This window comes from Symphodus melops (assembly GCF_947650265.1).
Source record: "Symphodus melops genome assembly, chromosome: 15".
Lineage (NCBI taxonomy): Eukaryota > Metazoa > Chordata > Actinopteri > Labriformes > Labridae > Symphodus > Symphodus melops.
The window spans coordinates 224,047-251,087 of NC_136705.1; the positions used below are offsets into that span (position 1 = coordinate 224,047).

At 47.1% G+C, this 27,041-nt stretch overlaps 2 protein-coding genes across 3 annotated transcripts; one reads left to right on the forward strand and one right to left on the reverse strand.

The window, feature by feature from the left end:
• The first annotated feature begins 4,387 nt into the window (after window positions 1–4,387).
• On the forward strand, window positions 4,388–9,928 carry znf518a (zinc finger protein 518A). The gene is made up of 3 exons (XM_079362308.1): window positions 4,388–4,457; window positions 6,460–8,221; window positions 8,656–9,928. Exons 2-3 carry the CDS (start codon window positions 6,472–6,474, stop codon window positions 9,255–9,257), a joined length of 2,352 nt encoding a protein of 783 aa, XP_079218434.1. The 5' UTR covers window positions 4,388–4,457; window positions 6,460–6,471; the 3' UTR covers window positions 9,258–9,928.
• Window positions 9,889–25,109, reverse strand: blnk (B cell linker). Of its 2 annotated transcripts, XM_079363355.1 has the most exons (24): window positions 24,929–25,109; window positions 24,710–24,772; window positions 17,322–17,368; window positions 16,034–16,099; window positions 15,506–15,552; window positions 14,921–14,967; window positions 14,732–14,840; window positions 14,438–14,535; window positions 14,258–14,327; window positions 14,034–14,120; window positions 13,471–13,496; window positions 13,366–13,394; window positions 13,233–13,289; window positions 13,132–13,153; window positions 13,008–13,059; window positions 12,110–12,152; window positions 12,002–12,029; window positions 11,885–11,915; window positions 11,695–11,770; window positions 10,854–10,882; window positions 10,724–10,764; window positions 10,561–10,644; window positions 10,340–10,495; window positions 9,889–10,112 (listed from the first exon to the last, which is right to left on the reverse strand). In XM_079363355.1, exons 1-24 carry the CDS (start codon window positions 24,995–24,997, stop codon window positions 9,996–9,998), a joined length of 1,494 nt encoding a protein of 497 aa, XP_079219481.1. In that variant the 5' UTR covers window positions 24,998–25,109; the 3' UTR covers window positions 9,889–9,995. The 2 variants fall into 2 exon arrangements, with proteins under 2 accessions (XP_079219481.1, XP_079219482.1); XM_079363356.1 differs by lacking the exons at window positions 17,322–17,368; window positions 24,710–24,772; window positions 24,929–25,109 and adding an exon at window positions 16,250–16,371.
• Between the last annotated feature and the right edge of the window lie 1,932 nt (window positions 25,110–27,041).

Below are 27,041 nucleotides of genomic sequence, written 5' to 3' on the forward strand. Positions count from 1 at the left end.
GTCTGATAACTGCAGACTCTACCTCCTGTAGTACATTTAGAGACTGTAGGTACCAGCAGGTCTGATAACTGCAGACTCTACCTCCTGTAGTTTAGAGACTGTAGGTACCAGCAGGTCTGATAACTGCAGACTCTACCTCCTGTAGTACATTTAGAGACTGTAGGTACCAGCAGGTCTGATAACTGCAGACTCTACCTCCTGTAGTTTAGAGACTGTAGGTACCAGCAGGTCTGATAACTGCAGACTCTACCTCCTGTAGTTTAGAGACTGTAGGTACCAGCAGGTCTGATAACTGCAGACTCTACCTCCTGTAGTACATTTAGAGACTGTAGGTACCAGCAGGTCTGATAACTGCAGACTCTACCTCCTGTAGGATATTTAGAGACTGTAGGTACCAGCAGGTCTGATAACTGCAGACTCTACCTCCTGTAGTACATTTAGAGACTGTAGGTACCAGCAGGTCTGATAACTGCAGACTCTACCTCCTGTAGTTTAGAGACTGTAGGTACCAGCAGGTCTGATAACTGCAGACTCTACCACCTGTAGTACATTTAGAGACTGTAGGTACCAGCAGGTCTGATAACTGCAGACTCTACCTCCTGTAGTTTAGAGACTGTAGGTACCAGCAGGTCTGATAACTGCAGACTCTACCACCTGTAGTACATTTAGAGACTGTAGGTACCAGCAGGTCTGATAACTGCAGACTCTACCTCCTGTAGTTTAGAGACTGTAGGTACCAGCAGGTCTGATAACTGCAGACTCTACCTCCTGTAGTTTAGAGACTGTAGGTACCAGCAGGTCTGATTACTGCAGACTCTACCACCTGTAGTTTAGAGACTGTAGGTACCAGCAGGTCTGATAACTGCAGACTCTACCTCCTGTAGTTTAGAGACTGTAGGTACCAGCAGGTCTGATAACTGCAGACTCTACCTCCTGTAGTATATTTAGAGACTGTAGGTACCAGCAGGTCTGATAACTGCAGACTCTACCTCCTGTAGGACATTTAGAGACTGTAGGTACCAGCAGGTCTGATAACTGCAGACTCTACCTCCTGTAGTTTAGAGACTGTAGGTACCAGCAGGTCTGATAACTGCAGACTCTACCTCCTGTAGTACATTTAGAGACTGTAGGTACCAGCAGGTCTGATAACTGCAGACTCTACCTCCTGTAGTTTAGAGACTGTAGGTACCAGCAGGTCTGATAACTGCAGACTCTACCACCTGTAGTTTAGAGACTGTAGGTACCAGCAGGTCCGATAACTGCAGACTCTACCTCCTGTAGTTTAGAGACTGTAGGTACCAGCAGGTCTGATAACTGCAGACTCTACCTCCTGTAGTTTAGAGACTGTAGGTACCAGCAGGTCTGATAACTGCAGACTCTACCTCCTGTAGTACATTTAGAGACTGTAGGTACCAGCAGGTCTGATAACTGCAGACTCTACCTCCTGTAGGATATTTAGAGACTGTAGGTACCAGCAGGTCTGATAACTGCAGACTCTACCTCCTGTAGTACATTTAGAGACTGTAGGTACCAGCAGGTCTGATAACTGCAGACTCTACCTCCTGTAGTTTAGAGACTGTAGGTACCAGCAGGTCTGATAACTGCAGACTCTACCTCCTGTAGTACATTTAGAGACTGTAGGTACCAGCAGGTCTGATAACTGCAGACTCTACCTCCTGTAGTTTAGAGACTGTAGGTACCAGCAGGTCTGATAACTGCAGACTCTACCTCCTGTAGTTTAGAGACTGTAGGTACCAGCAGGTCTGATAACTGCAGACTCTACCTCCTGTAGTACATTTAGAGACTGTAGGTACCAGCAGGTCTGATAACTGCAGACTCTACCTCCTGTAGGATATTTAGAGACTGTAGGTACCAGCAGGTCTGATAACTGCAGACTCTACCTCCTGTAGTACATTTAGAGACTGTAGGTACCAGCAGGTCTGATAACTGCAGACTCTACCTCCTGTAGTTTAGAGACTGTAGGTACCAGCAGGTCTGATAACTGCAGACTCTACCACCTGTAGTACATTTAGAGACTGTAGGTACCAGCAGGTCTGATAACTGCAGACTCTACCTCCTGTAGTTTAGAGACTGTAGGTACCAGCAGGTCTGATAACTGCAGACTCTACCACCTGTAGTACATTTAGAGACTGTAGGTACCAGCAGGTCTGATAACTGCAGACTCTACCTCCTGTAGTTAAGAGACTGTAGGTACCAGCAGGTCTGATAACTGCAGACTCTACCTCCTGTAGTTTAGAGACTGTAGGTACCAGCAGGTCTGATTACTGCAGACTCTACCACCTGTAGTTTAGAGACTGTAGGTACCAGCAGGTCTGATAACTGCAGACTCTACCTCCTGTAGTTTAGAGACTGTAGGTACCAGCAGGTCTGATAACTGCAGACTCTACCTCCTGTAGGACATTTAGAGACTGTAGGTACCAGCAGGTCTGATAACTGCAGACTCTACCTCCTGTAGTTTAGAGACTGTAGGTACCAGCAGGTCTGATAACTGCAGACTCTACCTCCTGTAGTTTAGAGACTGTAGGTACCAGCAGGTCTGATAACTGCAGACTCTACCTCCTGTAGTTTAGAGACTGTAGGTACCAGCAGGTCTGATAACTGCAGACTCTACCTCCTGTAGTACATTTAGAGACTGTAGGTACCAGCAGGTCTGATAACTGCAGACTCTACCTCCTGTAGGACATTTAGAGACTGTAGGTACCAGCAGGTCTGATAACTGCAGACTCTACTTCCTGTAGGACATTTAGAGACTGTAGGTACCAGCAGGTCTGATAACTGCAGACTCTACCTCCTGTAGGACATTTAGAGACTGTAGGTACCAGCAGGTCTGATAACTGCAGACTCTACCTCCTGTAGGACATTTAGAGACTGTAGGTACCAGCAGGTCTGATAACTGCAGACTCTACCTCCTGTAGGACATTTAGAGACTGTAGGTACCAGCAGGTCTGATAACTGCAGACTCTACCTCCTGTAGTTTAGAGACTGTAGGTACCAGCAGGTCTGATAACTGCAGACTCTACCTCCTGTAGGACATTTAGAGACTGTAGGTACCAGCAGGTCTGATAACTGCAGACTCTACCTCCTGTAGGACATTTAGAGACTGTAGGTACCAGCAGGTCTGATAACTGCAGACTCTACCTCCTGTAGGACATTTAGAGACTGTAGGTACCAGCAGGTCTGATAACTGCAGACTCTACCTCCTGTAGTTTAGAGACTGTAGGTACCAGCAGGTCTGATAACTGCAGACTCTACCTCCTGTAGGACATTTAGAGACTGTAGGTACCAGCAGGTCTGATAACTGCAGACTCTACCTCCTGTAGGACATTTAGAGACTGTAGGTACCAGCAGGTCTGATAACTGCAGACTCTACCTCCTGTAGGACATTTAGAGACTGTAGGTACCAGCAGGTCTGATAACTGCAGACTCTACCTCCTGGTACCTACAGTCTCTAAATGTACTACAGGAGGTAGAGCCTAGGTTCCTAACAGTGGTACTAGAGGCTACGCTAATACTACTACGGGCCGTCATATCATCAGAGAAAGTCTCTCTAAGGTTCTTAGGTCCAATCACTAGAACTTCAGTCTTGTCTGAGTTGAGCAGTAAGAAGTTTCTGGTCATCCAGGTCCTGATGACTGATGTCCTTAAAGCAGGCTTCTAGTTTACATAGCTGGTTGGTGTCATCTTGCTTCATTGATATATGTGATGATATATGTGATATATTTTTTATATTTGATATATGTGATATATTTGATATATTTTTTATATTTGATATGTGATATATTTGTTATATGTTATATATTTTATATATTTGATATTTTTGATATATGTGATATATTTGTTATATGTTATATATTTTTTATATGTGATATATTTGTTATATGTTATATATATTTTATATTTGATATATGTGATATATTTGATATATTTACATTTGTGATTTTGCATCTTATATTTAAATGTTGATACTTAATTTTCTTTGTGTAATTTGAGCTGCACTGAATAAACTGAAACAATGAAGCAGACTTCAGTCCATGGAAGAATTTGTGTGTGTGTGTGTGTGTGTTTGTGTGCGTGCGCATATGTTTGCGTGTGTGTGTGTGTGTGTGTGTGTGTGTGTGTGTGTGTGTGTGTGTGTAGGCCCGGGACAGGACGCCTCTCTGTCGGAGGCTCCAGCAGGCTAAAGGCTAAAGCAGCTCAGTGTGCGCGCGTGCGCGTGTGTGTTTGTGTGTGTTTGTGTGTGTGTGTGTGTGTGTGTGTGTGTGAGTGTGTGTGAGAGTGTGTTTGTGTTTGTTTGTGTGAGTGTGTGTGTGTGTGTGTGTGTGTGTGTGTGTGTGTGTGTGTGTGTGTGTGTGTGTGTGTGTGTGCGGCGCAGGCTGTAATCCCCGTATGAGACCATCATGGCTGCCACTCGCTGAGCTGTCAGCTCTCCACAAAAGGTAAAAAAGCGACTTTACTCCTGTCTGAACTTCATCTTTTCACTTCCGTTTATGACCGTTACGCTTCACGCTCACGTCAAAGTGCACGTGCAGCTCTAAAAGTCAGCTGCTCCAACTTTGCTGCCTCCAACTTCTGTCGTCTTTGTGAGCTGTCGATGCAAATCAAGCAAACACTCAGTTAGCTCACATGCTAACTTTAAATAGCATGGAGACTTAGTCCAGACTGTGAAGGTCCCTCTGCAGGATCTTCACAGGGACAGTCTCTTACCCTGTCCTAGTCTGTCTCTGTGAGGACTCTGTCCTGGTCTGTCTCTGTGAGGACTCTGTCCTAGTCTGTCTCTGTGAGGACTCTGTCCTGGTATGTCTATGTGAGGACTCTGTCCAAGTCTGTCTCTGTGAGGACCCTGTCCTATTCTGTCTCTGTGAGGACTCTGTCCTAGTCTGTCTCTGTGAGGACTCTGTCCTGGTCTGTCTCTGTGAGGACCCTGTCCTGGTCTGTCTCTGTGAGGACTCTGTCCTAGTCTGTCTCTGTGAGGACCCTGTCTTAGTCTGTCTCTGTGAGGACCCTGTCCTGGTCTGTCTCTGTGAGGACTCTGTCCTCGTCTGTCTCTGTGAGGACCCTGTCCTGGTCTGTCTCTGTGAGGACTCTGTCCTGGTCTGTCTCTGTGAGGACCCTGTCCCGGTCTGTCTCTGTGAGGACTCTGTCCTACTCTGTCTCTGTGAGGACCCTGTCCCAGTCTGTCTCTGTGAGGACTCTGTCCTAGTCTGTCTCTGTGAGGACCCTGTCCTGGTATGTCTCTGTGAGGACTCTGTCCTAGTCTGTCTCTGGTCTGTCTCTGTGAGGACCCTGTCCCGGTCTGTCTCTGTGAGGACTCTGTCCTGGTCTGTCTCTGTGAGGACCCTGTCCTGGTATGTCTCTGTGAGGACCCCGTCCTAGTCTGTCTCTGTGAGGACTCCGTCCTGGTCTGTCTCTGTGAGGACCCTGTCCTGGTATGTCTCTGTGAGGACTCTGTCCTGGTCTGTCTCTGTGAGGACTCTGTCCTAGTCTGTCTCTGTGAGGACTCTGTCCTGGTATGTCTATGTGAGGACTCTGTCCAAGTATGTCTATGTGAGGACCCTGTCCTGGTATGTCTCTGTGAGGACCCTGTCCTATTCTGTCTCTGTGAGGACTCTGTCCTAGTCTGTCTCTGTGAGGACTCTGTCCTCGTCTGTCTCTGTGAGGACCCTGTCCTGGTCTGTCTCTGTGAGGACTCTGTCCTAGTCTGTCTCTGTGAGGACCCTGTCTTAGTCTGTCTCTGTGAGGACCCTGTCCTGGTCTGTCTCTGTGAGGACTCTGTCCTCGTCTGTCTCTGTGAGGACCCTGTCCTGGTCTGTCTCTGTGAGGACTCTGTCCTGGTCTGTCTCTGTGAGGACCCTGTCCCGGTCTGTCTCTGTGAGGACTCTGTCCTAGTCTGTCTCTGTGAGGACCCTGTCCCAGTCTGTCTCTGTGAGGACTCTGTCCTAGTCTGTCTCTGTGAGGACCCTGTCCTGGTATGTCTCTGTGAGGACTCTGTCCTAGTCTGTCTCTGGTCTGTCTCTGTGAGGACCCTGTCCCGGTCTGTCTCTGTGAGGACTCTGTCCTGGTCTGTCTCTGTGAGGACCCTGTCCTGGTATGTCTCTGTGAGGACCCTGTCCTGGTCTGTCTCTGTGAGAGCCCTGTCCTGGTCTGTCTCTGTGAGAACCCTGTCCCGGTCTGTCTCTGTGAGGACCCTGTCCCGGTCTGTCTCTGTGCCGGTCTGTCTCTGTGAGGACCCTGTCTTAGTCTGTCTCTGTGAGGACCCTGTCCTGGTCTGTCTCTGTGAGGACCCTGTCCCGGTCTGTCTCTGTGAGGACCCTGTCCCGGTCTGTCTCTGTGAGGACCCTGTCCCGGTCTGTCTCTGTGAGGACCCTGTCCCGGTCTTAAACTCTGGTCTTCGGTGGCGTTGAAGCTGAATTCTCACCATGTTGTTGATTTGTCTTTCAGCCAATCAGAAGAATGGATTACAAGCTGCGTGTCAACAAGAAGAGCAGAGATTGGCCCAAACGGCTCCTCAGGAAGTCTCACACTATGCAACGTGAAGATAAGCTCGGACCAAAGAAGATAGCAGGCGAGCGGCGCCCCCGCAGAGCGCCACAGAGGGGGACGCACAGCGGACTCAGGTTCACATGCTGTCAGTGCGGGGACGACCTGGAGTACGTCCCCAAAGACTTGGTGAGACACTTTGAGGACAAACACAAAGGCAGCGTCCCCGTGTTCCCCTGCCACACGTGCACCTTCAGCACACACCAGTTCTCCTACCTGCAGGTTCACCTGCTCAGCCACCAGCACACCTTCTCCAGCTGCACCGTCTGTCACGACAACGTGCAGCGCACCTGGCCCGAGTTCAGCGCCCACCTCGCCGCCTCGCACCGCCAAAACGGAAAATTTACATGTGAGACATGTCAGACGTTTTCAACAGGAGACGCCCGAGTGTTTTTAGAGCACAGGTACGCACACCAGGTGGGCCAGGACGGAGCTGCCGGAGACGCCTTCCTGCAGCACCAGAGTCCAGCTCTGAGTCCAGCTCTGAGTCCAGCTCTGAGTCCAGCTCTGAGTCCAGCTCTGAGTCCAGCTCTGAGCTGTCAGCTGTGTGGCTACCAGGCGTCTCACAGAGAGCAGGACGACCCCCACAGGAGGAAGAAGAAGGAGGTTCATTCCAGAGCCATGAAACCCACCGAGCCCCCCACCCCAAAGACCAAGCCCCGGCTAACGAGGAGTGCCGTTCGAGAAATGTGCTGGCTCACTGAGGACTGCCTGGCTCTGCCGGGGAAAGACTTCCTGGATAAATACTGCCACCTGTCGGACCCTCACGCCACCATGCAGGAGACGCAGCAGTTTCTCATGAAGTCTGTCGCCGGCGAAAACGGCGACCGGAGGTGGACCAAGGCCCTGAAGAGCGTTTTGTCCAACGTTCCTCAAGAAATGAGTCTTCACTCAAAATCAGACAACGGGATCATGTCGACCACGAGCGACCTCACCGTCCTCACCGTCAAGAACAAGATCACGGTGGACCAGCGTGCTGCCAAATACGCCAAGAGGTTCAAAGTGGCGTCAGAGAAGGAGAGCGACGAGGCTCACGATGGCACACCTGAAACCAAACCAGATGTGACCACGCCCCCCCAGAGCGAGCCTTCAGTGTGCACCCAGACGCAGGAGGACCGAGAGAATCAGGAAGTGGAGACAGAGGAGCAGAAGATGAGAGATGGTAAAAAGGAGGAGGAGCCTGTGAGCGAGGACGCAGTGAAAACCACCTCCAACAAGTCGGCGGCTCGTAAATGTGTCCACAAGCCGAAGAGACGAAACAACAGATGGAGACCAAAGAGGAGGCGTAAGAAAGAGTCGGCCGCCTTGAAGATCGTGTTGAAGAAGAATCCGGTGAAGCAGTGGGTGTCTCAGAATCCATCAGACGCGGGTACGACTGATCCTGGACTGCCGAGAACATCGCCGCTACAGGAAGTGCACCCAAAGACCCGGATCAAGACTCCCAAGACCGAGCTGCCAGCTGTCCTTTCAGCTTCACAGCCAGAAGAAGAGCCGAGTCCGGCTCGGGTTGGAAAGCCAACCAGGTCCAGAGATGTCTCCATAGTTCTGCAGCATGACGTGATGTCAGGACGCCGCCCTGAGAGCGTGCGAACATGGAGCGGTGACGCGCCAGCTGCTGATGGAGTGACCTCCCCCGAGGAGCAGCCTGCCAGCACAGCTCAGGGTGAGACTGCACATACAGGGGGGGAGGGGGGACCCGGGTCCTGAGTGAAACCCGGGTCCTGAGTGAAAGGGCGTGTCTTTGTGGTCCAATCAGTGAGTACTGTGTGCGAGCTAACGATGTTAGCTGTGTCGTTTCAGCTCGTTGTTTGTCTCCACGCGTAACGCTTCAGTTTATCAGCTGATGCTCTGTAACCTCCACATGACCATATATGGTCTGATGGCTGTCTCCTCTAACCCCCCAGAGAGCAGCTGCTCGCTGTGCTCACAGGCGTCATGTGACCAAGTCTGTTCGTTCCTTCTGTAGAAACACGCTTATCTAACGATCAGTGTTCAGGAAGTCCACGCCTCCATCAGCGAGGTCACGGCCGCTCCGACCTGATGCGTGATGTTTACCGTCAGTCGGTCAGTAACGCCGCCCTTCACTTTGTCTTACAGGTCCGATCCACTCGGAGGACGTGAGCGCTCTCGCTTCAGAGCACGCTGCTGAAGGGAAGAGAGACGAGCGGGAACAATCCTCCCCAGCTCGCCACGCTGCACGCCTCTCCTCTCCGCCTCTCTGGCGGCGGGCCCCAAAGAGCCGCGAGAGGACCCTGAAGTTAGTGGCCATAAATCCCTCCCAGCTGGTGAAGCGTCCAGCCGGAGACCAGCCGGTCGTGGTGCTCAACCACCCAGACGCTGAAATCCCCGAGGTGTCCAGGATCATGGCGGTCGTCCACCGCTACAGAGGGGAGGTGCAGAAGGTCGTTCTGTCTCGGAGCACGGTGAGCGCGCTCTCAGGCGTGGGCGGGGCCTGCTCACATCCTGCAGGGCTGGCTAAAAGCTCCGTGCAGGAGAGGTTTCTGTTAAAGATGAAATTTCGCAGGTTGAGCAGGAAAAAGTACGAGGTGGTGGACGCCGCGGCGGCGCCCTGCGGAGACGGCGTGAGCAAGTTGAGCTGCTGGTTCTGCGGCAGAGTGTTTGCGTGTCAGGACACGTGGACGGCCCATCGACAGCGACACCTCATGGAGTGGAAACAGCCGAACTGTGAAGACTGCTAAACGTCGCACACACTGGATTACACGCCTGATCTCCAGTCTTAACTGTGATTGGTCGTTTGGAGGAGGATCAGACGAACGCCACATTCTCAGGGTCAACATGTTGTTGTCTCTCGTCATACAGACTCCATGATTGGTTGAGGACGTTCTGTGTATAGTTTCTATGTTGTCAATGCAATAGCTTTATTTAAGTGGTTTCAGCCCTCTCTCACTTCCTGTACGGGTCGAGCTGCAGTGTGATATTTATGTTAGTGGAAGGGGGGCGCCGAGACCCTCGAGTTACTCAGACAAACCAAAACTGTGTTTGTAAAGACAAACAGATAATAAGCTGTTTTTATTCAACCTTTATTTATGACTCTTACTTTTAGCCCCTCCCCCTTTTTTAATCAAGTATTATTCCTCCTTTGTGTTTGTGACGGACGTGTCGCTCATTGCACTATTAAAGGTTCGTGATGACAATCCTTTCCTCCCTCAGAGCTGCCAGCAGGGGGCGCTCACATAGAGGTACTGTAAACCGGACCGCTCACCAAGTGCCTCAGAATCCTTGTTATGCAACTCGACGAGTATGAGAGCGTTACACGCCGACCCGGCCGTCTGGTCCTCGCCGGCGTTTTGTCATGACTGAAGATGTGACTTGTACAACACAAGAGTTTTATTAAAAACATAATATACAAGCGTTGTGTCTATTATTCATATACAGCTGGAGCGGGCCCGCGGGCCAATCAGCAGGCTGCTGGCTGATCAGGGCTTGACGGGGTGGCACAGCTTGGTGGCGTCCTTGTTGTTACTCTGACTGTCAATCAGCACCAGAGGAGTCCTCTGATGGTTCTCCACGATGTGTGCCACGCTGCTGAAATACTGCCGACACAGGAAACAGATATTAAGATGATTTCAACATGTCGAGCTCTACAGAAACATGAAATAACAGACGATCCAATCAGCTGTAAACATCACATATTCTAACAGGCTGTTTGGAACGCTAGTCTGTATTTCAGTCAGCTGGTTGGAGAACAGTAATGTGGATGATGACATCATTAGATGGATGGTTCTGGTTGTTAGTTTAAAGCACAGACGAGTAAACCTACCTCCTCCCCTCTCTTCTCCCGTCCCAGAGCGTACTGCTGAGTGGCTGCCATGAAGCGGATGGGGATGTTGTACACTCTGCTCTTGTAAAACACGACTAAGGTGTAGGGCTGCTGTGCGTCCTGACCCGAGCTCTTCCTCACCATGAACGCCCCGTCCTGAAACAGCTCAGCGTCACTTCCTGCAGCTCTTCTTATTTACATCTCACATAATCAGCACTCACTTTATTGCAGCGCAGCAAGACGTCGTCCGCAGTCTTACGGTCGCATGTGTTGGCATACCAGGATTTCCTCAACACGTCTGCATCCTGACAGGAAGTAAATGAAGACTATTGTATTTGACTTCATCACTGAGTGGATTTCTTTAAACAGAATAAAAGAGCGCACCTTGTCTTGATCCGCTGACCCGTCTTCAGCAGAAGCTGCTTCTGTGACAACGTGAAGACAGTTAGTTAGATTGTGTAGAAGCGTAACATACAGAGCGTCATGTATGTTCTCCTGCAGGAGTTCTACTTACTGCAGGAGGTAAAATGAGGGAGAGGAATTCTGCAGGAGAGAACACAAACAAGTCCACAGTGAATAAATATAAGTAAGGGAGTGCATGAGCTCTGCACGCTGACCAGCCAGCAGCAGAAGGAAACACAGGTCGTGTCATCATAGAGCAATGAGTCACCTGAGCCATGCCGGGCGCATGCCGGGTCCAGCAGGTCACCTCGACACGTCTCTGAACCCAGAGCAGGGAGAAGTCCCTGACTGAGTCCAGAACCAACACGCTCACATCTATGAGTGTTTGATTCACTCGTTCACTTCACCAATATTTCATGTTTACATTGTACAGACAGGTGAACGCCTTTATGATGGCGGAGAGTCTGCAGAGGAGAGGCGTGCAGCGTGGCGAGCTGCAGAGGAGAGGCGTGCAGCGTGGCGAGCTGCAGAGGAGAGGCGTGCAGCGTGGCGAGCTGCAGAGGAGAGGCGTGCAGCTCGTCTCTCTTCAGCTGCGTCTCTGAAGCGAGAGCAGAGTGAAGCTACGATGCTTTTCTCTGTCTTTAATCTCTAAACGGGCCCCGTGAATCGATGGAGCTGATTGGCAGGTTACACTGCTCATAACCACAGGAACCTGCACATCTGTGACGTGTCGCATTTGACTTATTTCTCTCGCCATCACAGGATAACAAGTTAGGTTTTCTGCTGATATCAGGAGAATTATCTGGAAAATAAAAAAAGGCCCGACCCTGACACGCCATGCTGCCTCCTAAAGCTTATTCCTGTTTGTCCACACTCTGACATGTGAGATGAGTCCAGGTCAAAAGGAATCTGTTGTTATGACAGGATGGAACTGGAGATCAGCAGGTTCTTACTTTGGTCGCTTCATGTCCAGTGTGAAAGCTTTTGATTGAGGCTTCGGCTCAGTCGGCATGACTGGCAGCGTTCGACCTGTGGAGACCAACACACGTTAGCGAGGCCGTGCATCGGTCAGACCGTTATTTAAAACACACATTTAAACAGTGTGTCAGAAGCTGACCTGACTGACTGATCACATTCACTTACTTTCAAATTCCCTCAGTTTGAAGTCTGGCCTCTGCAGAAGAGAAAGATTCAGTGAATAAAACGTGAAAACGCAGAACACAAAATAAAATGAAGGAAAGCCACAGTCGAGGTTCCTACCGGCCTGATGGGGGGTTTGGGCGACCTCCTGAGAGGAAAAAGAACATGAGCATGTGAAATGTTCAACACATTGAAGTGTTTGTTAACAAACGGCTCAGTGATGCTTACTCTCTAGGCAAAGGTTTGGGAGGACCATCAACAGGTTTGGAACCTGGAGGAGACATGAGGACAAGTCGAGTCAACTTTATTTGTAAAGCACATTTATAAGAGGCTGTCCAGTCATCATTTAAATGTGCTCCCTCTGATGGTCAGCAGGGGGCGACGTGTTTCCAACACCTACAGTTTAATCACTTCTAATCCTTCAGTTCACATTTTTAATACGTTCAGCAGCAGCAGGGAACGCTATGGGGGCGGGGCTACAGGTAGCTTATATAACAACCTTAAAAAGGTTTTGGTCAGCATTTGGTTGTACTCAATATGTGTTCACAGATTGGTTATTCAGCATGGAGCTGCTGTCCGAGCTGGTTCAGTCACGTTTCAGCAGGATTTCACGTGTGAACGCAAAAAAACAACAACATTTAATTTCTGTTAATTTTAAGTAACTTACAAGAAAATCTTAACAGGCTGAAATGAGCTGCTGAATAACGTACATACAACTGAACCTGAGGCGTCACTCCACGATATAATGGACAAAGGATTAGCAGCATTAGCACTGCAGCAGCTAACACCACACAGAAAAGTCTTGACTGGAAGGTGTCGTTACTAAGCTCCGCCGCCATCCCGTCTTTGTGCGTTCATATTGATTCCACGAAGGCGTAATATTGATGTCCCAGTTTGGGAATGAACATCATGTTTGGGTGTTGCAGAAGGAACTTCTTCTCTGCCTACAGAGGGGATCCCTCCGCCCCCTCAGCCACATTCAGACTGAAGGAGAAACCACACAGGGGTGTAAATAGGGACTCTGGTGTAGGTGGAGGGGGAGGAGCCTCCACCACTCGCTTCTGTCCAGCTCTGTCCACTTGTTAATGTGGGTGACAGCACATTCATTGAATGGTTCATGTCTCACCATCATCTGGGTCACAAACTTCATATTCATCTTCTTCTGAGGGCTCGTGAACCTGCAGAAGATCGAGACGTTTTCAGACGTCTGCAGAACTGAAAGTGTCAAACTTGCACTTCTGATTACTCACAGTTGTAGAAGACGTGGTAATTCTACAGAGGGAGAACACGTTTTTATTAGTGCAATAATAACTGGATGTGATTATACTTTGGTTGGGGGGGGTCTTATTACCTGGGGCAGGGTTTCGGTCGTAGAGAAGGTGAGTGATTCACGGGCGTCGGACACAATCTACAAGGAGAAATAAACAGAGTAAAGACATGTTATCTGCACTACATGAACCAAAGTCACGACGGCTCAAACTCACCTGTTTCCAGGAAGACGTAACGAGCCCTCCTGTGGAGATAAAGATATATAACATATACACGTACCTTCAAAAGTTCAAATAGCTGCTGGGACATTAACAGCCTACCTGTTGGCCAGGGACGATACAAACACCTGCAAAATAACCAAGGACATAATTAGAACCTCTAAAACTGAAACAAAGCATGTAGCAGCACCTGCATATACGAGTATTACTTCTCACAAACTGCTTTAGTCTCATATTGTCGTGTTTTAAAGGTCACATGACCTCCTCCTCCTCTTCAGGTGAAGTCAGTGTCCTCGCTCCTCTTCATCATGTGTGTGAAGTGTGTTGTTGTAAATCCACTCTGATCCTGTATTTGATCATGTCTATAAACCCCTCTATTTCAGCCCTGCTCAGAACAGGCTGTTTCTGTGTCTGTAGCTTTAAATATGTAAATGAGCTGTGTCTGACCACGCCCCCTCTCTGGAAGGGCTCGGGTGTACTCGCTGCTTTCTGGCTCCATGTCCTATTGTTTACGGTGAGAAGGCAGACTCAGAGGGCAGAACAAACACCTAGCTGTGGGAGTGTCACCCACCAGGGGGAGGGGCTACTGCCCTTTGTGATGTCATGAAGGGAACATGTCCAAACAGAAAGCAGGTTGAGTAAATGAACATCATGGATGAACTTACCAGGACTGCATTGACGTGTTGATAAAGGTGAAGGCATCAGCTGGCGGTCTCTCCCCGTCCTCCTCCCGACATCTGCTGCAGAGCGTGCTGAGAGACGGTAAACAGCCAGTGGGAATATTTAACCAATCAAAACCGTTTCCATCATGTCACATGTCAGAAAACATATAAACATAGACTGTCATCATGTAGATCTTCCTTTAATCTAACTTTCGTGTGCTTCTTACTTGAAGGTGGATTTTCATCAGGTTCGACGTAGTTGTCTTCATCGTTGCTATCTGGACTGATGTAGTCTCCCTTCAGAACCACAAAGACCACGTGTCATTAAAAAATGGCCGCCTCAGGAAAGTACTGACTGATTCAAAGAGACACACAGCAGAGTTTCTGTACAGAACGTGAGTATTTACGTCATCACTCCCGTCCGGTTCAGGAGGCAGCTGTTTGGACGCTCTGCTTGGGTGGAGGGGCTTCCTGGGTGGGCGCTCAGGTCGGTTCCTGCAGTTATCTGTAAAAGAGAAGCAGAAGCACAAACAGGACATCAGTATTTGCATGAACCAGCACTCTGCAGTCCTCTGTGGCTTCGGCTCAGACTATCGACTGGAACAGATGAAGTCATGCAACAGGAAGAAAGTGTATGAAAAGGAATCAGCTCAGCTTCAATCATCAGGAAGGTCCAAAGTGCAGCTCGATGACCTACATACCGAGATACTCGCCCCTGGAGAAGGACGCAGAGGGAGCCGTGGTGAACGCTCGGTGGCTGGGAGGAGGCTCGTAGCTGTCATCACGAGGATCCTCGTACATGTCATTATCCTGAGAGCAACAAGGACCGTGTTTCACACACATCTCTTCTGTTTGATTTACTCTGACTTTACACATTTTTACCAACTTACATAGTCAGGGTCTGACAGCTGGTCGTCACAATCCCTGCTGTCGTCTGCTACAAACACAGACACGAGAGAACAGATTAAATGAGCTTCCATATGAAGTCTCTAAATGAAGCTGTGGAGCTCCTCGCCTCCTCGTCTGGTCGGGTGAACTGAGCCCTTTGGTTTGATGAGTCTGTTAAGACTTTCCTCAGACCGTCTGTGGACTCTGACCCCGGACCCTGAAGAAAAGGTTCCAGCTCACAGAGATGAGTCCACTGAGGAGACACACCGCCATCTTTGTTTTTTATGACGCTGTAACTAATAACAGCACAAACGCTCGCTAAGACTCGGACGCCGGCGTTGTCTGCTTTCACAGAGGTTTCAGGCGCCATGATGTGTCCAGAAGTAACCCCACCTTGAACTCTGATTGGCCATCACAGGTGCCAACACAAATCCTAAACTGTGATTGGCCATAGATCCAGTGACGTTTTCATGCTACTTTATATGTCAGTGTATTTATAGTTTTAGTACTTAACGTTGAAGAACATGAAGGACGCTCTGTGTGGAGACACTCAGGCTGTGAGTGGTCTCACATCAGGACCTTCTTACCTCTGTAGTCTCTCGCAGGGACTTTAGGGGCCGGTTTGCTCTTCAGCCTGTCAAACAGAGAAACAGAGACGGGGTTTAATAACACAGAGGAGGTGACAGCCTGCTCCTGCAGACGCCTCGGACCTGATGGGAGGAGGTTTGAACCCTCACCCTGATTTTAATGAGCTAACGTGTTAAAGACTCTTTAATGACCCACGAGTTGTAAATCTGAACATCGACTACATGGACCGTCAGCGTGGGATGGATCCTCATTTCAGGAAAGGAAAGCGAGCGAGAGGTGCCATCTGTTGACGTTATTTTTGGCTTGTGGTCTGTCTTTTATTCCAACGGTTGTGAAAGAGGAATTGACGTTGTCCACTGAAGCATGATGAACACCGCAGAGACTTTTCAGAGAAGTTCTGCCTAAAAACATGTGCAGCTTTTAGCTTCATTCAGAGGTGGAATCAGGACGTGTCGCAGTAACCACGAGGCCACCGGCGCCCAAACATGTTTTAAAGTCTCATCATGTCTCTTTCACGAATCACTGACCTTCTCAGTTTGTTGAGCAAGCTGTCGTCGTTTCTCTTGATGTCCTGAACGATCTTCTGAAGCTGCCTGCAAAACACAAAACGCTTTTTCACTGACCAAACTTCAGACGAGCGGCGTCTCAGCATCGATCTCTAGATTATCTATTATTATAGATAATAATCTATAATTATTATAATAATAATAATATAGATAGATAATAATCAGAGGTGTTCTTACCTCATCTTAGCTGCAGCTGGAGCAGCCAGTTTACCCAACGTGTCCATATTCATGTGTAAGTCAGTGTGAGCGCTGTGTGGCGTGTGGCCGCTCACAGGAACATTCATGAAACTGACTTTGGCTAAAAGTCTGTTTCTGTGTCACCGGGGGGGGGGGGGGGGGGGTCACAGACTCACTTCCCTTTTCCCCTCCCTCAGATTTCAGCGAGCGCACTCAACACACCTCTTGCATCACATCTGTGTTAAATTCCCCTTCTGTTTAACAACAGGGCGATTTCACGCCCGTCAACGTGACACGACCTCCTCGCCTGTCAGGGTCAGAGACCGTTATCTGACCGGCTCAGGGACTTGGACCTGCTTCACATGGAAACTGATCTGATCTGGTGGGGCGGCAGGAGCTCTTGGGTTTGGAACCGGAGGGTTGCCGGTTCAAGTCCTGGCACAGATGCCAGATAGAGTGAGAGCTGGAGAGGTGCCAGTTCACTTCCTGAGCAAAGCCGAGAGGCCCTCGAGCAAGGCACCAACCCCCCCCCCCCCCCCACTCTGAAAGCTGTCCTGCAGGTAACGATCTATTTCACTGTCAGTCATATCCTGTATGAACACAAATATACATACACGTGTGTGTGTGTGTGTGTGTGTGTGTGTGTGTGTGTGTGTGTGTGTGTGTGTACACACATATATATATATATGTAATCATAAAGGAGATGACTCCTTGATTGGATTCTACAGAACAGAAACACGGTTCATACATGTGTCACGGAATCCTGAGGGGCAGACGTACACACACACACACACACACACACACACCCCCCCACACACACACACCCCCACACACACACACACACACACACACACCCCCCCCCCCCCCACACACACACACACACACACACACACCCCCACACACACACACACCCCCCCCCCACACACACACACACACACACACACACACACACACACACTAAGCCTAAACATGAACACCTGGTGGAGGACAGGCTCTCTGCAGGCCTTCAGCCTTTGACTGAAGCAAACAGACTCTGTTTAGAGGAGGCAGATGAGAGTAAGGTGTGACTCACGGTTGGTGGAGGAGGCTGAACTTGTTCATGTCACTGTCGCACAGGTTCTGTGAAAACAGCAGAGAGACAAGCTGAGAACGAACAGGGACCCTAACCCTAACCCTAGGGACCCAATGAAGACATGATGTCTGTTGATTCCTCCTGTAAACTCGAACATGTGGACGAGTGACTCCTCCCATCAGCTGCATCTCTCCCATTACTTAAATTATAAGTCAGCATGTTGAAAGTGTTGTCCACTCATGTGTAGATATTGCACTGCTCACCACAACACAAAGACATGGACAGTCCTGCACCATCTGTGAGCTGCCAGCAGATGGCAGTGTCTCACTGAGGGCTTTTCATACAGACCCACTGAGCTACAAACAACTGCAGGGTCAGAACACATGACACACATGCATACTGAATGTTACCAACAGGAACAGCTTGAGGAGGGGAAATTCAATCATCCACTCTGGGTGTAACTGGAACTCTTTTTTCTGTTGCATTAAACGTCTGCTTTGCAGGAAGCTAATTGTGATTTGTAAATGAAAGGAAACGATTACCATAAAATATGCACTGAATCCCCTTAAATTATGTATTCCTCTTCTCATTTGTGATTCATGGCTCCAGGTCATTTGTGCCATTGTCTCTTTGCTATTTTACATATTTTATGTCCAATGTAATGAAAATCCACAGCAGCAAATGTTTGTGAAAGGGAAGCCTTGGCATGTGTGTGAAAGAACAGAAAGAGCTGCTGATGAGCGGCTCAGAGGTCTGGGCTTCGTTTTGATACCATGAATCTGTCGTCCCTGCAGAGTTTATCACAAACGAGAAGGTCAGATACAGCAGCTCACACATGACCTCGACATGCGAGTACGGGAGCCTGAGTGAGTCAAAAACATGGTGATTCCTCCTGGACGAGCGAGCGCAGAGAGATATGAAAGGCTCTCCTTCAAAGACCTGAACCTCGGCCTCACACATACACACTGCTGGGGGGGGGGGGGGGGGGGGGGGGGGGGCTGCTCCCACATTGAATTATTTATAGGAGTGTCTGTGTACTTGTTCATCTGAGACACAACAGCACAGACCTCAGCCAATCACAGCTCAGTGTTTTAGAGTGAACTGTCCTCCTTTGTTTATTTAGCTTGGACAGTGAAGGTGACACGTGATCCCTTTAAAACCAACATACAAGGAGCGAGGCCCAGCACTGATCCTTTCATTTACACTGCAGCAGAGATGATCACTCCATATCCTTTCATCTAAACTCAGTCAGGTCAGCTCACTTTCTGTGAAGTGAAGTACAACACTAAGTGATTTATCATCGCTGGAACCTTATCAATCGTGGTGCAATCAAAAATGAGACACTGAAGCCCATCTGGTTCCTGCAGCTGTCAGAGAGGGGGAGAGACTGCAGTACACATGTCAAACACTAGGGGGCAGAGTTACAGACTGCTCCTTTAAAGGCTACCAGAGTTTGTCTGTCTTTAGAGTTCTCTGTGTGAAATCTCAGTTTCAGCCAAAATCTGGAACTTGAACCTCCTTTCTGTTCAGTGTGAAACACACAGACAGCTTCATGTGAAACATACAGACAGCTTCATGTGAAACATACAAACAGCTTCATGTGAAACATACAGACAGCTTCATGTGAAACACACAAACAGCTTCATGTGAAACACACAGACAGCTTCATGTGAAACATACAAACAGCTTCATGTGAAACATACAGACAGCTTCATGTGAAACATACAAACAGCTTCATGTGAAACATACAGACAGCTTCATGTGAAACATACAAACAGCTTCATGTGAAACATACAGACAGCTTCATGTGAAACATACAGACAGCTTCATGTGAAACATACAGACAGAAACATGTGAAACATACAGACAGCTACATGTGAAACATACAGACAGCTACATGTGAAACATACAGACAGAAACATGTGAAACATACAGACAGCTACATGTGAAACATACAGACAGAAACATGTGAAACATACAGACAGCTTCATGTGAAACATACAGACAGCTACATGTGAAACATACAAACAGAAACATGTGAAACATACAGACAGCTTCATGTGAAACATACAAACAGCTTCATGTGAAACATACAGACAGCTTCATGTGAAACATACAAACAGCTTCATGTGAAACATACAGACAGCTTCATGTGAAACATACAAACAGCTTCATGTGAAACATACAGACAGCTTCATGTGAAACATACAGACAGCTTCATGTGAAACATACAGACAGCTTCATGTGAAACATACAGACAGAAACATGTGAAACATACAGACAGCTACATGTGAAACATACAAACAGCTTCATGTGAAACATACAAACAGCTTCATGTGAAACATACAGACAGCTTCATGTGAAACATACAGACAGCTTCATGTGAAACATACAGACAGAAACATGTGAAACATACAGACAGCTACATGTGAAACATACAAACAGCTTCATGTGAAACATACAAACAGCTTCATGTGAAACATACAGACAGCTTCATGTGAAACATACAGACAGCTTCATGTGAAACATACAGACAGCTTCATGTGAAACATACAGACAGAAACATGTGAAACATACAGACAGCTACATGTGAAACATACAAACAGCTTCATGTGAAACATACAAACAGCTTCATGTGAAACATACAGACAGCTTCATGTGAAACATACAGACAGCTTCATGTGAAACATACAAACAGCTTCATGTGAAACATACAGACAGCTTCATGTGAAACATACAAACAGAAACATGTGAAACATACAGACAGAAACATGTGAAACACACAGACAGCTTCATGTGAAACATACAAACAGCTTCATGTGAAACATACAGACAGAAACATGTGAAACATACAGACAGAAACATGTGAAACACACAGACAGAAACATGTGAAACATACAGACAGAAACATGTGAAACATACAGACAGAAACATGTGAAACACACAGACAGCTTCATGTGAAACATACAGACAGCTTCATGTGAAACATACAGACAGAAACATGTGAAACACACAGACAGCTTCATGTGAAACATACAGACAGAAACATGTGAAACATACAAACAGCTTCATGTGAAACATACAGACAGAAACATGTGAAACACACAGACAGCTTCATGTGAAACATACAGACAGAAACATGTGAAACACACAAACAGCTTCATGTGAAACACACAGACAGCTACATGTGAAACATACAGACAGCTTCATGTGAAACATACAGACAGCTACATGTGAAACATACAGACAGCTTCATGTGAAACACACAGACAGCTTCATGTGAAACATACAGACAGAAACATGTGAAACATACAGACAGAAACATGTGAAACATACAGACAGCTTCATGTGAAACATACAGACAGCTTCATGTGAAACACACAGACAGCTTCATGTGAAACATACAGACAGAAACATGTGAAACATACAGACAGAAACATGTGAAACATACAGACAGAAACATGTGAAACACACAGACAGCTTCATGTGAAACATACAGACAGAAACATGTGAAACACACAGACAGCTTCATGTGAAACATACAGACAGAAACATGTGAAACACACAGACAGCTTCATGTGAAACACACAGACAGAAACATGTGAAACACACAGACAGCTTCTCGTCTTGTAACTTGGTCATGGTTTACTGATGTCTCTTACTGGTATTGATGGGATGTATTCAGCTCTGTTGTAACTTGGTCATGGTTTACTGATGTCTCTTACTGGTATTGATGGGATGTATTCAGCTCTGTTGTAACTTGGTCATGGTTTTCTGATGTCTCTTACTGGTATTGATGGGATGTATTCAGCTCTGTTGTAACTTGGTCATGGTTTACTGATGTCTCTTACTGGTATTGATGGGATGTATTCAGCTCTGTTGTAACTTGGTCATGGTTTTCTGATGTCTCTTACTGGTATTGATGGGATGTATTCAGCTCTGTTGTAACTTGGTCATGGTTTACTGATGTCTCTTACTGGTATTGATGGGATGTATTCAGCTCTGTTGTAACTTGGTCATGGTTTACTGATGTCTCTTACTGGTATTGATGGGATGTATTCAGCTCTGTTGTAACTTGGTCATGGTTTTCTGATGTCTCTTACTGGTATTGATGGGATGTATTCAGCTCTGTTGTAACTTGGTCATGGTTTACTGATGTCTCTTACTGGTATTGATGGGATGTATTCAGCTCTGTTGTAACTTGGTCATGGTTTACTGATGTCTCTTACTGGTATTGATGGGATGTATTCAGCTCTGTTGTAACTTGGTCATGGTTTACTGATGTCTCTTACTGGTATTGATGGGATGTATTCAGCTCAATGTGTTTGAGACTCCTTCACTGGTCGATGAAGAGCTGTGGAAGCTTTCGTTTCCACAGGATGAATTTGGAGCAGAGCTTTGAGATGTTTCATGAATACACTTTAGCTCTGCATACTTTCATGACCTTTGCTCCATATACTGTATAAACATCATGTGAATATTCAAAGTGGGCCGAAGGCGAGGTTCAGCATGCAGCAGCACGCTGGCTGGTCGAACCTCTGTGCCCTCACACGCACACGGCTTACTGATGAGTCAAACTGATCTCACCATGAGCTCTTCTTGTGTTTCTGCTGCACATCAGACGATCACAGAGAAGGAGAACAGGATCTCCGTCCCACTGACAGAGGAGCAGCTACTCTGATTGATATGTTGGTTGCACATGATGCAGCTTGTTAAAGACTTTATTCTGAGATGTTTTTATTAATACTCCTCAGACTGTAAAAAAATTAAAAGTTCTTTAAGTCATATTGATCCTACTTTGTGAAGAACATTAGCGTTTGTGTCTCAGTTAGTAGAGTTGGTCGTTCTGAAGGTTGAGGGTTCGATCCCCGGCTCCTGCAGCAACATGTCCGAAGTGTCCCAGGGTAAGACATTTAACCTAAAGTTGCTCCCACTGCTTCGTCAGCGGCGTATGAATGGGACTAGTTCTCTCTGATGAGCATTGTTTTAGTGATGTTCCATCTTTGCTTCAATCTGTGAATAATAGTTGGATAGTTTCTGCTGTTCCTGCTTTAACATGATGTCACTGGTGCATTTACTCCTCCAGCTGCATCGTTAGTATACAAGGTCATCTTTCCCCTCCGAGTTGAACCCTGAGTTCAGTCTGTAGCAGGTATAGCTTCACTGAACTGTCTCATTTCTGACTTCTGGTGTTTATTGGACTATCTGTCCTGGACTATTGTCTTCCAGGGAATGATGAACGTTCTCATCCTACATGAGGTCAGAAAGGCTTTGAGTCATGTTCAAGCAGTGTCTGCATGTCGAACCCAACCGACTCCAGCTGTTAGCAGTGAAAGCTGCTACGAGTGAAGCTCGCAGAGCAAACATCCAAACTGAGTCCTGAGCATGTGCACTCTTTCTGTGTCTCTTTATATTCACACACCACACCAGACGTTAAAATCCTCCCGCAACAGGAAGTGACATTTCACCAGCAGAGTTAAAAATAGAAGAGGAACAGGCGAGTAAAAGGAGCAAGCAACCAATCTAATGTGGTTGGGCCAATAAGGCCACGACTTGGGTAAGAAGTAGTTCATGATCACAGCATGAAGGTCGCTCATTAGCTAACACGAGCTAACGTTACTTTAGTTTGTTTTACATTATAAAGCTCTGAAGTCCAACGGGACGCTTCGGCCTGACCACACGCCTGACGGACTCGAGATCTCAAAGAAACGTCCTATCAGTCACATGGTGAGGTGTTTGACCTCTGAACCAGGAAGTGAAGCTTAAGGCCAAACGATGGAAGTCACATGAATTCATCTTCTGTGGACCATCATCACTTCACGCCCATCAAACATATTGATCTGTCTCACTCTGACCGCCACATGATGGCGCTGAACAAAGAGTCAGTGGATCTGTGTATGATTAACATCGGTGCAGTAATCCAGACAGAGATTTTTCACTTTGGACCGAGTGTGTGGACGGATTGATGGACTCTGCCAGCGAGGCAGAAAATCAAAAACAGCAAACAACTAAAGTCCATAGAAGTCTGCAGAAATTGATAGTGTACGAGTGGGAATGTTTGCACAGCGCTGCTGCCTTGAAGCTCGCTCAATTGAAGGTGTGTGTAGCCAGCCATGATGAAATATTCCTGTTCAATACCAGCCTGGCTTTACCTGCCTTAATAAAGCCCAGGTGTGTCAGCTGGATCTGTATCCTGGGGATCGATCAGTCAACACACACACACACACACACACACACACACACTGATTCATCATTCTGACTGAAATCTTCAGCGAGGGTGTTTGAGGGGAAATATTTTCATGCTTTAATATCCCGTCTGAAATGACTGAGCTCAGGGTCGGCCAATAATGAAGATTGTTGCTCTCATTTGTTAGTTTGGAAAGTGTTCACGAGTGGCCACTTAAAGAGACGTCATGAATAAATCCTCCAACAAGCTTCGAACGGGTCAAAGGTATCAGCGAGGTGTGATCCTCAAAGTCATACAGATCAGGAAGTTATTAATCCATGATGCTTCTCTTAATTCACTGCATAAAATCCTCTTTTCTCATCCCAAGGATCATAGCTTTATTAGCACACACACACACACACACACACACACACACACACACACACAGGAGAAGTTGCAGCATACTGTGTTATCTCAAGCCTTCATGAGGAAGCTTCAGATGACTCACTGCAGCGCAGGAACTCTGCATGTTTCCTCCTCTGCTTGTAGTCAACACGACTCATTCAAGACAAAAAGGACACGCGTGTCATTTCAGACCTTTTCTGATCACAGACTGTTTATACACAGCATCCTGTGGAAGAGCTGGACCCTGACATGTCTGTGCAGTAATGATCAGCTAGCTGCTGTATTAGCATCATGCTGCTCCCCCATTGGTCATTACCAACATCATTCTGTGCTCAGCGCACGTGTACGTACTCGATCCAGCAGGGGGCAGTATGCACACAGCTGGTTTTCAGATCTGCTCAGAAGAAGATGTAACCATGGCAACCACTGCTGGGATAAATCTATCTTACTGTGGATGTTTTTGTTTTTTCTGAGATGCCGATAACGATCGCTCGCCACACACATCGGCGCTCCACTTCCTTGTTTGAGCACAGTCCAAAAAGTCCAAACTCATGACACATGACGCCACCTTTTCAAGCGGACTCGGGTCCGGTCCCCGAGTGTACCGAGTACAGAACGCTTGTGTTCACACTGATCAGATGAACCCGACTTTAAAGTGTGAAAAGATCCAGGTCTGGGACCTGGTGTGACAACAAGTCCTTCAAAAACATTTGACATTGTCCAGTTTCATAGGGTTAGGGTTAGAAGAAGAAGCACTTTGAACCCCAGCTATGCTCCTGAACAGATCACACAGGAGGAATATGAAGGATTCACTCACCAGGAATCTGCGTCCATTCATCTTCAGTCTGTTTACCACTGCAGCACACTCGGGCATTTTGTTCTGAGGACAGTGATCACGCTCTCATTGAGTGAACATATCTCATATATTTAACTTCATCTTTTTCATTCAGGTTTTACTGGACGAGAATAATTCAACTATAAAACAGGATCCACTTCAAGTGTTGAAGGAGAAAGTAGGTCATTGGGCCTCCCTCACCTTGCACATGAAGAGGGCGACCTGCGCCTGGTCCCACCCCTCACACTCCTCTCTGGACGGCAGGTTCATCTCGTGTCCAGGGATCCTCTGACTAACAGGCTGACCCGTCACACACACTGCTCCTGCAGCTCTCCAGACAGCTTCAGGAAGGAGAAGTGCACCCTGGGAGGTCCAGTCATTAAAACCTTCTCCTTCATCTGTAAGTCATGTAGCAATGAGTAGCATTTACCAAAACATCTAAACTTGTCCATCCAGATTTCACTGCACCCACAAAAGGGAAGCTGGGACTTCCTCAAAGTCGCTCTTTATAAAAGTGTTATGAAATCAAAGTGTCATAATCGAGGGAGGCTTGATTTACACCTCTTAAAGATAGGCTGGCTTCACTTACAGTCAGATGGGGGGGGGGGGGGTCATTGTACATCGATCTTATTTAAAGAGCAATGTCACAGAGACTCACACAGAAGGTGGAAATGAAAGTGGTGTGTCAGTTCAGCTTTGGGAAATGTTCAGTCAGGCAGGAAGCGTTGGCCAGCTAAATGTAAAATAGGATTTGTTCTTCTGTTTCAGGCTGACACATACGTAGTGATGTTATGTTTAAAAACAGGCAGGGTTGGTCATTTCCTCCACATACACTTTAAAGATTTTGGTTAAAATTGTTGTTCGGTCCTGACAGAAATAGAATTTATTATGAAATTACACGTTTAATAAACCGATCACGCCTCTCTACCCCATGCATGCACGAGCACACACTCAAAGCATGAGCTGAAATCTGCATCTGGACCAATGGTGCTAGTGTGTGTTAGTGAGGGGGCGTGGCTTAGAGGGAGCACAGAGGGGAGGGGGGCGCCCCCTGGTGGACATTGTAGATGGAAGATTGTTAATATCGGGGACATTTGCTTGATTTTACTTTTAAACAATAAGGCTGCATAAACTGTTTGATGCAGTATAACAGGTGTTTAACTTTATTTAGTGTGAAACCTAAAAAGTGTTTGTCATCCTATTTACAGGAACTGTAGAGGAAGCTATGATGAAGATCACTTTTAAACACATTACCCTAAAAAATGCAAATCAATGAGGAGGTGTATCCATAAAACTAAACACTGCTTCTTCTTCTTCTTCTTCTTGCTCTTTGGTTCATTATTCTTTTACAGCTCAGCCTCTCACTTCATGAGAAATCATTGTGAGCCTGAAACATTGATGAAACAAAACAAGCAACTCTTCAGTGAGAAAAGCAGATAATAAAAGTTACCTCCAGGCTGTTTTCTTCTTCTTTTTGCTCTGCTGCTTATTGATTACACAACTTTTAATGCAGGAGGCTGACGAGACAGAGCAGGATTCACTCCATGGGTTAAACTGCTTCATCCATCCATCATCCATCCATCATCCATCCATCATCCATCCATCCATCCATCCATCCATCCATCCATCCATCTATTCATCCATCCATCCATCCATCCATCCATCCATCCATCATCCATCCATCCATCCATCCATCCATCCATCCATCTATCTATCTATCTATCTATCTATCTATCTATCTATCTATCTATCTATCCATCATCCATCCATCCATCCATCCATCCATCCATCTATCTATCTATCTATCTATCTATCTATCCATCATCCATCCATCCATCCATCCATCCATCCATCCATCCATCCATCCATCATCCATCATCCATCCATCAATCTATCCATCCATCCATCCATCATCCATCCATCATCCATCCATCCATCCATCCATCATCCATCCATCCATCCATCCATCATCCATCATCCATCCATCAATCTATCCATCCATCCATCCATCATCCATCCATCATCCATCCATCCATCAATCTATTCATCCATCCATTAATCTATCTATCCATCCATCCATCCATCCATCATCCATCATCCATCCATCCATCCATCATCCATCCATCCATCCATCCATCCATCCATCATCCAGCCATCATCCATCATCCATCCATCAATCTATCCATCCATCCATCCATCATCCATCCATCATCCATCCATCATCCATCCATCATCCATCCATCAATCTATCCATCCATCATCCATCCATCCATCAATCTATTCATCCATCCATCAATCTATCCATCCATCCATC

Coding starts and splice junctions, on each gene's coding strand:
- znf518a (XM_079362308.1), top strand. CDS start 6,472: ATGGATTACAAGCTGCGTGTCAACAAGAAGAGCAGAGATTGGCCCAAA. Junction 8,222..8,655: donor GCCTGCCAGCACAGCTCAGG/GTGAGACTGCAC, acceptor TTTGTCTTACAG/GTCCGATCCACTCGGAGGAC.
- blnk (XM_079363355.1), bottom strand. CDS start 24,997: ATGAACCTGCCGTCCAGAGAGGAGTGTGAGGGGTGGGACCAGGCGCAG. Junction 16,100..17,321: donor TTCAGCCTCCTCCACCAACC/GTGAGTCACACC, acceptor TGTGTTTTGCAG/GCAGCTTCAGAAGATCGTTC. Junction 14,536..14,731: donor CTCCAGGGGCGAGTATCTCG/GTATGTAGGTCA, acceptor TCTCTTTTACAG/ATAACTGCAGGAACCGACCT.